Genomic DNA, 15031 nt, shown 5'->3' with positions numbered 1-15031 from the left:
GATATTCTTCTTTAATAGCTATGTCAGTATATTCTTTCCAGATTTAATTAAAAAGTGTTTTCTCACAGAGATGTGGCTCAAAGCAGTTAACAATATAGCAGAAGGATATATAAACCTATGTAAACCAACAGAATTAAAAGAGGTCATACCAGTTTCCTATTATTTTAGGAGACATGAATTTACTATTTACGGATCTGAAACAAAGCAAACATCCAGAAAAAATAAATATTTGACTCTATTATTATTGCAATTATAAACCAACTGACAGTACAATGAAAGGTTTGCTTTAACCAACTACTTATGTAACATAAAAATATAGTTCTAGCCCTGGCCAGTGTGGTTCAGTTGGTTGGAGCGTACTCCTATAAATCGAAAGCAAAGGATCGATTCCCTGGGTCAATGCACATGCCTAGGTTGTGGGTTTGGGCTCCAGTTGAGGAGTGAAAGGCAACTAATCAGTGTTTGTCATATCAATGTTTCTCCACCCGCCCCCCTCCCCTACTTCCTTTCTCCTCTCTCTACAGAAATCAATCAGGATGTCCTCAGGTGAGGATAGAAAACACACACACACACACACGCACACACGCACACACGCACGCACGCACTCCTAATCAAATAATATCATGTTCAGAATAGTTCCTAAATTTTCAGCAAAATCCTTTCTGAGTAGTTTTAGATATCAAGTAAGAGTTTATTTTGATGTGATTAAGTATGAGAGATAGATAAAACATAAATGGGCACACCTAAAAAGAAAAAAAAAATTGTGCATAAGGAAATCCTCATCTTTTAGGCTCTATCCCAATTCTGAGAACTTCCCATATCATGGGGTCGGGGGGAACAATCTGGTATATCTATACGGCACTTATTATAATTCAGTAGGGCCAGTATTACCAAAAAATTCATTTTTTAAATATGGTGATTAACTGAGGCTCAAATATACTCAATAAATGACCCTGGGGTCAAATAATTAATTAATAAGAAACAATCAGAACTAGGTAAGTCATACTTCTCACTCATAGTTCCAGGCTCTTTTCATTATATAGGGCTGTCTTCCATTAATATTAACTCATGCTTACTAGTGATTTAAGAAAATACTACTTCTCATGGAAAAAATAAATTAAAAAATAAAATAAATAAAAATACTACTCTACATATCAAATGAAAGCCTCTTTTGTAACAAGTATTCTATTTGTTATACAATTTTTCCATATTTAATCACCCTATTTGAGATACTCTAAAAAATATACTATTCGCTGACCTAATTACAATAGTATTCCCAAAGTCCTTGGATTTCAGTAATTGTATATATAGGTGTATATATGTCAATTTACAGTTATTAAACCCAGAAAGATAAGATACTATGCTTACCAATATCATTTAAGAAATAGAGGAAAAAATAAATTAGAGGTGCATTTTAAAAAGTAGGGTATATTAACCATTCAGTTAACTGCAGATTATCTATAAATGACATTTTATGACTTATGAAATGGGAAATAGCCTCACCCAACCACAGAAGACTAACATGTTCTACTCCATATAAACACCTGAATACCTCCAAGTATAAAAAACTTAATAGAATTAGTTTAAACATTTCATTATCTTTCTTTGGTATCCCCTAACCAGTAAATTGTCATTAAGGAGGAGTTGGCTGAAAAGAAAAATGGTACTTAATTGTCTACCTTATATAAAATATAGTTTTCTCACATATTACAAAAACAGGAAGTTTTGCTGTTGTAATATACACATGAATTCTCATGACATTGAGTCACAATTTCATAAAAATAAACCATTTTATTTTAAAAAAACTAACCTGTCTACTTCGTCTCGAGCTACAATGTCTCCTTTCTTTAAGGCTTTTATAGCAAACATTTCATTTGTGTGTTTATATTCAGCCAAAAGCACCTAAAATGAAATTGAAATAATTATTTCCCATTTGAGTTATTACTTTGGTAGGTATTCCAAGAAAATTTACGAAATTACCTTTCCAAAATGTCCTCTACCCAAGACAGCACAACATCTGAAGTCTTGTAGATTAAACTGAAACATCTGTTGAGATCTGAAAACAGTTAATGTCAATTAAAAATAAGGCAAAAATATGAGACCAAAAATGTAGTTGCAAAGATGTGTATATATTCTTTACCTGCTATCCTCAAGTTCTTGGATACCACTATATTCTAGGTCTGATTGAGAAATATCAGGTTCATATTCAGATTGAGATTTTGGAAGCATACTATTTCTGTCATTTTCAATATCAAAAACGGTTTCTGAATCCTGTAAAATATTAAATACTCATGAAATCACAGAAACATTCAAGAAAACAACTTACTTGTTAAGGATAAAGTTAAAGTAAAAATGTCAAAAGTCAATATAAATATTAGTGAGGAAAGAAAATTCAGATATTGAATATTCATTCAAAGATTAATTCTATATTGTACTTATCTAAATTATGTGAAAAACTAACATAATACTGTCATCTTCAATGCATATGCAAAAATCATGTTAACCAAGCCAGAAGATGAAGAGTGTTTCAGGTAATATGTTACCTACCATCAACCATGCTCCTATTCTCCTCGCAGCTTAAGCAGCCTCGTCTATCTTTACTAGCCTATGAGCATCCAGAGGTTTTTATGTTTCACTCACAAGAACACAGATAACGTTGAAATAATTGAAATGGATACCTCATTCACTATAATGTTTTTGTTGGTAATTCACATGGTGAAAATACAAGGTTTAAATCGCCTTACTTGTCCTGGTGTATCCAAATTTCTTAATTCAGCAGATTCATCTATTTCTCCAAGGGAAGTATCACGCGGTGGGGCTGGAGGAGGTTCAGGTTCAAGATCAAAGTCCAATTTGGTTACTGTAGAATCACTTATAGAAGATAAAATAATTCACCAAAAACAGTTATCAAAAATATGTATTTTAAACAGCTTTACAATTAAAGCAAACAATTTTAATCTTTAACAGCAAGCAGAACACTAATTTCACAATGCTATTTGGAAAAAATGAGATTTTTAATAGGTCCACTATAATCAATAGATACAAATGTCACAAAAATTATTTTATAAAAGCAATGTTTAAAAAATCTTAGCACATACCTAGCTGGAGGTGCTAGTTCAGGGATGCGTACATCAACCACTGGCACTGTAGCAGGCACAGGTGCTTGAGGACTAAAGGTGCCAGAGTGGTTTACTGTAGGAATAGCTCTTCTCACTAGCCTTCCCCAGGTGGCAATATTAATATTCATTTGAGGAGCTCTGAGAAATGTTTTGCCTGTGGATATTGTGAAAAACGAAAACAGAACAAGAAATTTGCTGTATGTTACCAAAAGCTATAATTAAAAAATTCCTATTCATTGGTTTACAATTCATTAAGAATAAACAAAATTTGTCCCTTAAAAAATCGTTAACTATTTGTTATGAAGGCTAGTGCAAAATAGCTAAGAGAGTTTTAAAAATAAGTTAAGTTGAAATTTTTTTAAGTCTAGTAATGATATGTGGTTAAGTTTTTAAAAAGAATTCTTATCTTTTAGAGATACTAACTGTAATAGTTAAGGACAACTCAACCTGAGGTCTGTATTTGCTTCAAATAATCTGAGGAAGTAGTGAGTGAATGAGATAGATGAAACAAAATTGGCCAGGTGATGACTACTGTTGCAGCTGAGTGATGGTACACTGTGCTAGTCTCTCTACTTACGAATATGTTTGAAATGTTCCTTAATAAAAAGTTAGAAATAAGTGAATAAGAAAAACAAAGATGGATGTCACTTTTAAAATAGTATATAGATTTTCTACATTTAAAAAATACCAAAACACTTAGTATTTGATTTCTCAGTAATTACCTTGTTGTTTTGAAAAAATTTTCTTTTGTCTTTGGAGTTTTGGTCGTCTTTCAATGACTGGATTAAAAAAGGTAACCTGTAGTGAAGAAAATTCAAGTTGATATGAATATAGCACTGGATTTATGGTTCATGAAATTCACTACACTTCTAAGTTTTGAAAACTTAAGAGAATCTTAGATATAATGTAGTCCAACCCCCTCTGAGAAGATAGACCTGGAGAGGGTAAGTTGTTTGTCTTAAGAAAATACACCTTTTCAGTGGCAGAGTTGAGCCAAGATTTCAAGCTGTCTATTGTTCAGCCTAATGCTCTTTCGACTTGTACGTCATGCTGCCTACATATATATTTCAATTGTACTTAAGCACAGTTAATAAAATATGTTTATTACCTCTGCAAATAAAGTACCCTGTGGTTCCAAATAGAGACACATGCCATGCCGTTGGTTGTCTAAAAAATCTTCTAACCTCAGAAATTTTACAGCACACAGAGATCGCCAATCACGCCAATAAACTGAAATTTCCAGTTCACGTGACTAGGGTGATTTTAAAAAATAAAACAGAGAAGACATCATTGGACACATGTGAATGAAATATCACAAACATATAAAATACAAATGCAATAAACAAAAATAACGCACACAATGATTGCACTATTTTAAAGAGTGCTCTTCAATATTTCTTTTTACATTATTAACAAATGTATACATTTTAACTCAAAGAAGGAATTTATATTCTGACAATATCCATCTAAGACATTCCTTTTATATAAAGAATACACAACTGGAAACAGCCAATACAAATAAATGACTACAGAAACTCCCATCTTACAGCTGTAATCTTTCAGATTTTCCTCCTCCACTTGGCATCACTTGCTGTAATATTGCGAAAAGGACTCAGTGTACACCTCAAAGCATGCACTGAGACAAGGAAGTAAGGCACAGGTGTCAATGTCGAGTCCGAGAAAGACTGTGAACAGTAGTTACTCTGTACTTATAGTGTGCCACACACTGTGCGTAGTATTTTAAGAACATTAGGTCCCTTAATGTTCAAAAGAATACCACTGGGTAATAGGACAAGTGATAGCAGGGGCCTTTAGGAGGTACGGACAAAAAGGGAAAATCATACTAAGATTTATATAAAAAGATGTTCATTTGTTACAACAACAAAAAAATAGCATAAAGCAAGAACTTGAATATCCAAAAACCAGGGCTAAGTATATTATACCACATTAATATGGGGAATACTCTATAGTCATTAAAAATGATGCTTACATAAAAAAACGTATTTACGGTTTTAACAGTTATTAAATGTACTAGAAGAATACAGCTTATAAATTGGGACAAGGTCCCAGGCCATAACTGACCTCTCTATATATGTTATAATCTACATACATTTTAATGATAAAGTACTGCACTTCTTTATTATTTTGTTTTTCAGGATTTTGCGCCATGCACAACAGACTGTTTTTCCCTTTAGGATCAACAAAGTAATACTTCTTTATTTTACTTCTTTCAAATGACAACTTTAAATTTATGAACTTATGCATCTTATTTAAGATCTTAGTATATCCAATAAAAAAGTATTTTGACTTTTTGACTTTAAAGAAAATTAGGTGATGCAAATGAAAACAGAAAACACTAATAAGAAATAGAACATGAAAAAACTGATTCAAGACACAATGTGCTAGAGGGTCTCATAGTCAATAAGGAAAAGGAGTAGACAAAGAAATCTATGACAGTGAATATGTGAGCCTAGGGCCTCTACCTCACTTTTTTTCTCTGATATTTTCTATGGGAGAAAATACTTGTCACAGAGGGAGAAGTATGAGTGTAATTATTTTAAGGTCAGCAAATGGTATATAAAAGTGGTGGGTGTGAATACTATAGTAATAGTCCATTCAAGTTAAAAGCTTAAGTATTTTGGAAACAATTATTTTGGGAAATAAATGGAATGAATAATTAAACCAGGGACTGATCATTTAGACCATATTGTTTTAGACTACAGAAGGAGAGGCATACTTTCTCCTATCTTCCTCCACTATATCAGGGAGTAAGACTTGTTATAGAGCAGCACATGCCAGGGATATAGATGCTGGGGATGGAATACCTGTTAAAAGTTCTTATACATTCACACTGCTAAAATGGTAATGTTGTATCTTTCTCTGGATGACAGGTTCAACCACCTCTTTTGTATTTATTCTAGCCACTCTGGTAAAACTCACATAGGCTCATTTCTCTATCCTGTCTCTTTATTCCATGCTTCAAACTGAAAGTATGTTAGAAAGACCTGAGATGTGGGATGGGAGGGCATCTCAAAGCCATAGGCTAGTTTTCCTGGAGTTCTATACTGAGGTTTTTGGTATAAAGCTTTTCAAATTTTGTTACTTTGCACTGTTCCCTGAGAGTATCATTTTCTACACAATTTAAGGGGGTGATAGCTGTGATCTAGAGCAGAGTTAAGATACTTTATGTCCGTAATCATAACACTGTTTCATGGAACCCCAATTCTACTTTAAACCCTAGCATCCAGTGTGATTTGGATGGGTAAAGCAGGGATACAGCGTCTGAAAAGCCAAGTATCTTCTATATAAGTAGATGCCATTAAATTTAAGCTGCTAGTGTTAACTACTCATTTGCTGGCAACTTTGCAGACAAAGTAGGTCAGTTTTTGAAAAGCATGGGCATGTTTGTAGATAATGTCAAACTTTAAGAGTAACAAATCACCAAAATAGCTGAATAATATGAACTAAGTACTGATTGGCAGTACTGGCAAACTGTCCCAACTAGTGTTTCATTTTGTCATCATGAACTTGAACATAGGATCAAAGAGAAAACTCTGGTAGACCTAAGAAATCTGAATGTTTTTTTTTGAAGTCTCTACAAGGCCCAAAAGAAAATATAAAAGGGCAAGAGACATTGAATCAGCCATATATATTGGAGGAGGAGAGCAACAACTTAAAACATGCGCTGCGATTTAAAAAAACCATCTAGCATAAAAAGAACTGAAGCACAAAGAAGACAGAAGTTCCCAAGCTGTTCTTGAGAAGGTCTAGGGCAATGGAGATATTTAACTTTACAAAGGAAACACAGTGAATCTGTGGGACACCATAAGAAATAGTCAACATCAGAACATACCACATTCCTTTTGATGCTATCACATCTTTGCTAAATTGGGTTCCAACCACTGATTTTTACCATAGAAACAGGACATAAGGGTGCAATGTCCAATTCTAAGCTTTGAAAAATTGTATCATATACAACAGTCTGACATATCCCATTAGTAAGTAGCAGGTTACATAAAAATGAAATAAAAATACTTAAAGGGTACACTGTAATGATTTGATACATGTATACATTCTGGAAGGATTCCTCCTATCTAGTTAATTAATATGTCCATGACCTAAAATATTTTATATATACTATATAAATATATAAAAATCAATTTGGTAAGAATATATTATACAGAAAATATATATTTGGTAAAAACATTTAATTCTAGTCTCTTTGCTAATAGACTAGACAATACAATGTTATTAGGCATAGTCACTATGCTATACATTAGATGTTTAGACCTTAATCATCTTATAGCTGGAAGTTATACCTTTTTACCAACATCTTCTTACCCTCCCAATCCCTGGTAAACACTTTCTACTCTCTGGTTTGTTTGGTTGGTTTTAGATTCTACATATAAACTGATACCATGTAGTATTTGTCTTTCTCGAGCTGGCTTTTTAGCATAAAGTCCTCAAGGTCCATCTATGCTGTTGCAAACAGCAGCATTTTCCTTTTTCATGGCTGAATAATATGTGTGTGTGTGTGTTTGGGGGGGAGGAATGTAATATATAACACTTTCTTTATCCACTCATCTGTTGATGAATGTTAAGATTATTTCCATATCTTGGCTACTGTGAATCATTCTGGCTATGTACATGGGAGTGCAGATCTCTTTTCAATATTCTGTTTTTATTTCCATTGGATATATGCCTAGGAGTAAAATTTCTGGATCATATGGTAGTTTCGTTTTTAATTTTTGAGGAACCTCTATACTGTTTTTCATAGTGGCTGTACCAATTCACATTACCACCAACAGTGTACAAGAGTTTTTTTCCTACATCTTAGTCTACGCTTATCTCCTCTTTCTGATGACAGACATTCTAACAGGTATGAGATGATATCTCATTGTAGTTTTGATTTACATTTTGCTGATGATTAGTGATGTTAAACACTTTTTAGTCATTTCTCTGCCCATTTTTAAACTGGACTGTTTGCTTTTTGCTATTGAGTTCTGTGAGTTCTTTATAGATTTTGAATATTAATCCCTTATCAGATAATTTGCAAATATTTCCTCCCATTCTGGAGGTTGCCTTTCCAGTTTGTTGATGGTGTTCCTTTGTACAAAACATCTTTAGTTAGTAACTACTTCTTAATAAATGTGAGCTATGATAATAGTGATGATGATAATGATATGCACTTAAGAAAATCTACACTAGCAGAAGGATGAATTGGGAACAAAGAGACAAGTTAACCTACTATTATGAAGAACATAGGCTTTGGCTTCAGATAGGCTTGGCTTTGGTGTCACACACGTGTTGATTCCCAAAGCTTAGTGGCCTGAATAAAGTTGCTTCAAGTCAGTAATCCCAAAACAGTAATAACTGTACAGATCTCACAGGATTATTGACAGGATTACACAAAGCATTATATGCAATGTGTCTTGTTCAGAATCTGTTACAGCAGAAGTTTCACTGCCAAAATGGGTAAACAAAGAAGCATGCTCGAAAAGAAAAAAAGAGAAGCCCCCCGAAAACAACTAAAAGAAATGGAGGCAAGCCAGCTAGCTATCAGATAAGAGTTCAAAACACTGATTATAAGGATGCTCAAGGAACTTAGGAGAATATATGAACCCAGTGAGACTTAAACAAAGAGACAGTAAATGATATAAAGGACATATAAACTGTAAAGAACCAGTTAGAATGAGGAATACACTAGAAGTCATCAAGAGGAGGCTAAATGAAGCAGAGAACCGAATCAGCCATTTGAAAGACAATACAGCCAGAAACACCCAATCAGAGCAGCAAAAAGAAAAAAGAATTAAGAAAATAAGGATAGCCTAAGGGATCTCTGAGACACCATGATGCATAACAATATCTGCATCATAGGGGTACTAGGAGAAGAGGAAGATCAAAGTATCGAGAATCTACTTGAAAAAATAATGACTGAAAACTTCTCTGACCTGGGGAAGGAAATAGCCATAAAAATCCAGGAAAAGAGGAGAGAATCCCCAATAAGATGAACCCAAAGACGCACACAACAAGACCTATAATTAAAATAACAAAGGATAAAGACAAAGGGAGAATCTTAAAAGCAGCAAGAGAAAAGCAGTTAGTTACCTAAAAGGGAGCGCCAGTAAGAGTGTCACAGCTGATTTCTCAACAGAAACTTTGCAAGCCAAAACAAACTGGCATGAAATATTCAAAGACATGGAAAGCAAGTACCAACAACTGTGACTACTCTACCCATCAAGGCTATCATTTACATTTACGATGAAATAAAGAACGTCTGAGACAAGAAGAACTAAAGAAGTTCATTACTACCAAACTACTATTACAAGAAATGTTAAAGGGTCTTCCTTAGGAAGAGGAAGGGAAAAAAGAAAAAACAAGAGGCCCTGGGTGGTGTGGCTCAGTGGACTGAATGCAGGCCTGCGAACCAAAGGGTCACCAGTTTGATTCCCAGTCAGGGCACGTGCCTGGGTTGCAGGCCAGGTTTGGGGGGGGGGCGGGGGCGGGGCGGGGGGGCGAGGCGGCGTGAGAGGCAACCACACACTGATGTTTCTTTCCCTCTCTTTCTCCCTCCTTTACCCTCTCTAAAAATAAATAAGAAAAGACAAGAGGAACATAGTTATAAAAATAAAGAGGCATAAATACATATCTATCAATAATCACTTTAAAGGTAAATGGCATAAATGCTCCAACCAGAAGACACACAGTAGCTGAATGGATAAGAAAATGAGATACATATATATGTACACTTTCTAAAAGAGATCTACTCAGAATAAAAGATAAAAAGACTGAAAGTAAAAGGACAGAAAAAGATGTTTTATGCAAATGGAAATTAAAAAAGAAAAAAGGTGACGTAGCAATACACTTATCAGACAAGACAGTTCAAAACAAAGCCTATAATAAGAAACAAAAAAGGACATTATGTAATGATAAAGAACTCAATCCAACAAGAGAACATAACCTTTGTAAACACTTATGTGCCCAACATAAAAGCATGCAAATATAAAAGGTGACTCTTGATGGACATAAAGGTAGAGGCTGACAGTAATACAGTCATACTAGGGGATTTTAATATCCCATCGACACCAGTGCATAGTTCTTTCAGACATAAAAATCAAAGAAGAAACAAATGGCCTTACTGCCAAATTAATTTGATATTTTCAGAGCATTGTACTCCAAAGCAGTAGAATGTACACTCTCTTCAAATTCACATGGAACATTTCTGAGAACAGACCATAGGATAGGACACAAAACAAGTCTTAATATACTCAAGAAGACTGAAATCATAGCAGGCATCTTTCTGACCACAGTGGAATGACACTAGAAATCAATTACAAAAAACCCCCTGAAAAACAAACACACACACACATAAAGGCTAAATATCATGTTACTAAACAATGAGTGGGTTGACAATGAAATCAAGAAAGAATTAAAAATTACCTTAGACAAATGAAAATAAACAGAACAACACAAAATCTATGGGGTAGAGCAAAAGCAGGCATAAGAGGGGAATTCATAGCTACACAGGTCTACCTCAAGAAGCAAGGAAAATCTCAAATAAGTAATCTAACCAAACAAACAAACAAACAAACAAACAAAAAACCCAGAAGAAGAAAAAGAAAAAAATATCAAAAGTCAGTAGAAGGAAAGAAATAATAAAGATCAGACCAGAAGTAAATGAAATAGAGCTGAAAAAATACAAAAGACCAATTAAAACAAGAGCTGTTTCTTTGAAAAAATAAACAAGATTGAAAAACCATTAACCAGACTTAATTCAGAAAGAGAAATCCCAAATACAAATCAGAAATGAAAGAGATGTAACAACTGACACCACAGAAATACAGAGAATTATAAAAAATATTATGAACTATATGCCAACAAACTGGACAGTCTATAAGAAATGGATAAATTCCTAGAAACAATGTTCTAAACCAACTCATGAAGAAACAGAAAATATGAACAAACTGATTACAACTAATAAAATCGATGCAGTAAAGCAAAAAAGTCTCAGAAAACAAAAGTCATGGCTTCACAGGCCAATTTCACCAAACATTTTAAGACAAACATCTATTCTTATAGTATTCTAAAAAATACAAGAGGTGAGGGAGGACTCCCACATTCATTTTATGAGACCTGCATTATCCTGACTCCAAAATCGGATAAAGCCATGACAAATAAAGAATATTGCATACTAATATCCCTGATGAACATAGATGCAAAAATCCTCAACAAATATGAGAAAACTAAATTCAGAAATACAGGAAAGAGATTGTACAACATGATCCCATTCTTGGGATGCAAGATTGGTACAACATTCGCAAACCAATTAAAGTGATATGCCACATAAGCAAAGTGATCACATCAATAGAAAAAGAAAAAGCATTTTACAAAATCCAGCATCCATTTATGATAAAAACTCTCAGTAAAGTGGGAATAGAGAAAACATGTCTCCACATAGTAAAGGCCACATATGACAAACACAGCCAGCATTGTACTCAATAGGGAAAAGCTAACAGTGTTTCCCTTAAGATCAAGTATGAGACAGAGATATCCACTGTTACCACTCTTACTCAACACAGTACTGGAAGTCTGAGCCACAGCAATCAGACCAAAAGAACAAATAAATGGCTCCAAATTGGAAAGGAAAAAGTAAAATTAGTTATTTGCAGATGACATAATACTATATGTTGAGAACCGTAAAGAGTCTACCAAACACTACTAGAACTATTAAATGAATTCAGTGAAGTAGCAAGAAAAAAAAATTAATATTCAGCTATCAGTAGCATTTTTATACACCAATAATAAGCTATCAAAAAGGGAAAGTAAGAAAACAATCCCCTTTATATTGCATTAAAAAAAAATTCCTAGGTATAAATTTAACCAAGGAGGTAGGAGACCTGCACAAAGAAAATTATGATACTAATGAAAAACACCAAGGAGGGGACAAATAAATGGAAGCATATACTGTGTTCACAAAAAAATAATTAACATCATTAAAATGTCCATAGTACCCAAAGCAATCTATAGATTTAATGCAATTCCTCATCAAAATACCAATGATGTACAAAACTAGAAAAAATTAACCCCAAAAGTTATATAAACCACAAAAAAACCCCACAAAAAACCCAAAACTCCAAATAGTCTCAGAAATCTTGAGAAAGAAGAACAAAGTTGGAGGTGTCATGCTACATGATATCAAACTATACCACAAGGCTATTGTAATCAAAATAGCATGGTACTGGCATAAAAAACAGAAATATAGGTCCAATTTAGAAGGCCCAGGAAAACACCCCACATCTATACGGTCAATTAATATTTAACAAGGGCAGCAAGATCATACAGTGGGGTAAAGATGGCCTATTCAATAAATAGTGCTGGGAACACTGAACAGATACTTGCAAAAAACCTGAAATACTTCCTCACACCATATTCACAGGAATAAACTCAAAATTGATTAAAGACCTAAATTAAATGTAAGACCTGATATCAACTCCTAGAAGAAAACATAGTAAAATCTCTGACATTTCCTTTAGCAATATTTTTTCTGACTTATCTCCTTGGGTCAAGGAACAAAAAAAATAAACAAAGAGACTACATCAAACTAAGAAGATTCTGCACAGTAAAGGAAACCATCAACAAAACAAGAAACCAAACCTCTGAATGGGAGAACATATTCTCCAATGACACATTTGATAAATGGTTAATATCCAAAATTTATAAAGAACTCATAGTACTCAACACCAAAAACAAACAAAACCAACCAACCCAATTAAAAAAATAGGCAGAGGTCCTGAACAGACACTTCTCCAAAGAGGACATAGAGATGGCCAATAGACATATGAAAAGATGCTCAAGATCTCTAATCATCAGAAAAATGCACATTAAAACCACAATGAGGTATCACCTTCACTCGTCAGAATGGCAATCATCAGTAAATAAACAAACAAATGTTATCAAGGATGTAGAGAGAAGGGAACCCTCATGCATTGTTGGTGGGAATGCAGACTGGTGCAGCCAACTGTGGAAAACAGTATGAGGTTCCTCAAAAAATTAAAAATGGAACTCCCTATGACCCAGAAATTCCACTTCTGGGTATTTATCTGAAGAAATCTGACACACTAATTTGAAAGAATATATGCACCCCTATATTCACTGCAGCATTATTTATAACAGGCAAAATATGGAAGTGCCCATCAATAGACAAGTGGATAAAAAAGCAGTGGGACATATATACAATAGAATGTTAGTCATCAGAAAAAATGAAATATTACCATTTGCGATAGCATGGATGGACCTAGAGGGTATTATGCTCAGCAAAGTCAGTCAAAGAAAGACAAATACCATATAATTTCACTTAAATGTGCAATCTAAAGAAAAAAATAAATAAACAAATAAAACTGAAACAGACTCACACAGAGGGTATTGGTATTGCCAGAGAGAAGCGGTGTTGGGGAAGTGGGTGAAAGAGGTCAAAGGATGAAGAAGTACAAACTGGTAGTTACAAACCTGCCGTGGGGATGTAAAGTACAGCATAGTCAATAATACTGTGATAACTATGTATGATGCCAGGTGTGTACTAGAAATACTGGGGGGGAGGGGGACGGACACTTTGCAAATTATAGAATTCTTAGAACTGCAGTTTCTTCTTTAAAATGGCAATAATTATTCCTCAAAAGTCTACTGTAAAAAAAATAATTAACAATATAAATAAAAAATTTTAAATACAATAAAATAGAATTATGACCCCCAAAAAGAAGCCAAGGTCTGAGGTGGAGTAGAAGTTACTTAGGTTAAAGAAAAGTTGCTACTAATAAGGTAAAGACATGAAAATATAAGTCCAGCAGAAGTTAGAAACTACAACTTACAGTAATAGGTGATTCATTTCAGCAGCATTCAGCAAATCATTAGACTAATGGTAGAAATGATTTGCTGTTGGGGGTTTCCACAGCAGGTGTGGTATGAAGAAAAGTTTGAAAGATGATATATGGTATCAGTAAGAAAATGGCTGATGGTAACACTCGTTTTAGAGTAAATAGAGTACAAAAAACTCTGGAAGGGGTGATGAACACTTCCTAAAGAATCAAGAAATGGAAGTATCAAATATCTAGCTTAGTGGTAATGAAGTAAAAGAACCAGAGGAACATCAATAGTAACATTTACCACATAACCACGTGTACTACAAGAGTTCATTGAATTCATTGAATTTAAGAGTTCGGAACAATTCTTTGCTAAAATGACAAAAAGTAAAGGTATACTGGGTTTGAAGTATTTAAAGAAACTTGAAATAACAGTAGGTTAAATAGGTTGTTTAGATATACAGATATTTTTAAATCCTCCACAATGATGGCAAATATTAGAGTGAAGAACCAACCAAAGTCCGTGAGGAGGACTGCAGAGAACCCAGTGGTCAAGAAGTAATAAAATGAGAGGAAAAAAAACACACAACAGACCTTTTTGAATATATTTCATTGTCTCAGGACACTCATATAGCCTCAAAGGAGGATGTGACATGTCATTTGATACTAGAATTTGGAATCAGCAAAAGAGATGTAGAAAATGTAAATATTATTATAGCTACATTTTAAGTTAAAAAACAGCACCTCAGATTAAACAATGTGCTCAATGTCAGACAGCTCATGCATGGAGGAAATTAAAATGTCTCTGTATTTTTATTCTATGACTTGTTCAATATTAATATGTGGCATACATTTTTATCCTTTTATAGGGAGGAGAGTATCTTTCTCACTGCCATAGTTTAGTTTTTATGAGGAATCATTTTCACTTCTCCCCTGAAATCTGCATCTCTACCTCGACCTTCTTACTCATGCCCCAGTGTGAGTTATTTGAGAGACTTCCTTCCGTTTTTCTCTTGTGAAGCAGTCTGTTAAATGGAAGCACACAGTGTGTTCTCT

General features: G+C 34.0%; 1 protein-coding gene across 1 annotated transcript in view; it reads right to left on the bottom strand.

Annotated features, from left to right (window-relative positions):
* The window catches only part of PKN2 (protein kinase N2), a 127038-nt gene that overhangs the window by 19795 nt on the left and 92212 nt on the right, over nt 1-15031 (bottom strand). The window contains exons 9-15 of the mRNA XM_054592089.1: nt 4228-4371; nt 3842-3917; nt 3099-3273; nt 2745-2871; nt 2141-2271; nt 1981-2056; nt 1811-1902 (exon numbers count right to left, since the gene is read on the bottom strand). Of these exons, the coding sequence (XP_054448064.1) occupies nt 1811-1902; nt 1981-2056; nt 2141-2271; nt 2745-2871; nt 3099-3273; nt 3842-3917; nt 4228-4371 (821 nt within the window). The remainder of the gene's footprint in view (nt 1-1810; nt 1903-1980; nt 2057-2140; nt 2272-2744; nt 2872-3098; nt 3274-3841; nt 3918-4227; nt 4372-15031) is intronic.

Source organism: Pteronotus mesoamericanus, unplaced genomic scaffold, assembly GCF_021234165.1.
Source record: "Pteronotus mesoamericanus isolate MK-2021 breed Mesoamerican mustached bat unplaced genomic scaffold, CSHL_Meso_final scaffold_31, whole genome shotgun sequence".
NCBI classification, from domain to species: domain Eukaryota; kingdom Metazoa; phylum Chordata; class Mammalia; order Chiroptera; family Mormoopidae; genus Pteronotus; species Pteronotus mesoamericanus.
This window is presented reverse-complemented; position numbering and strand designations above follow the sequence as displayed.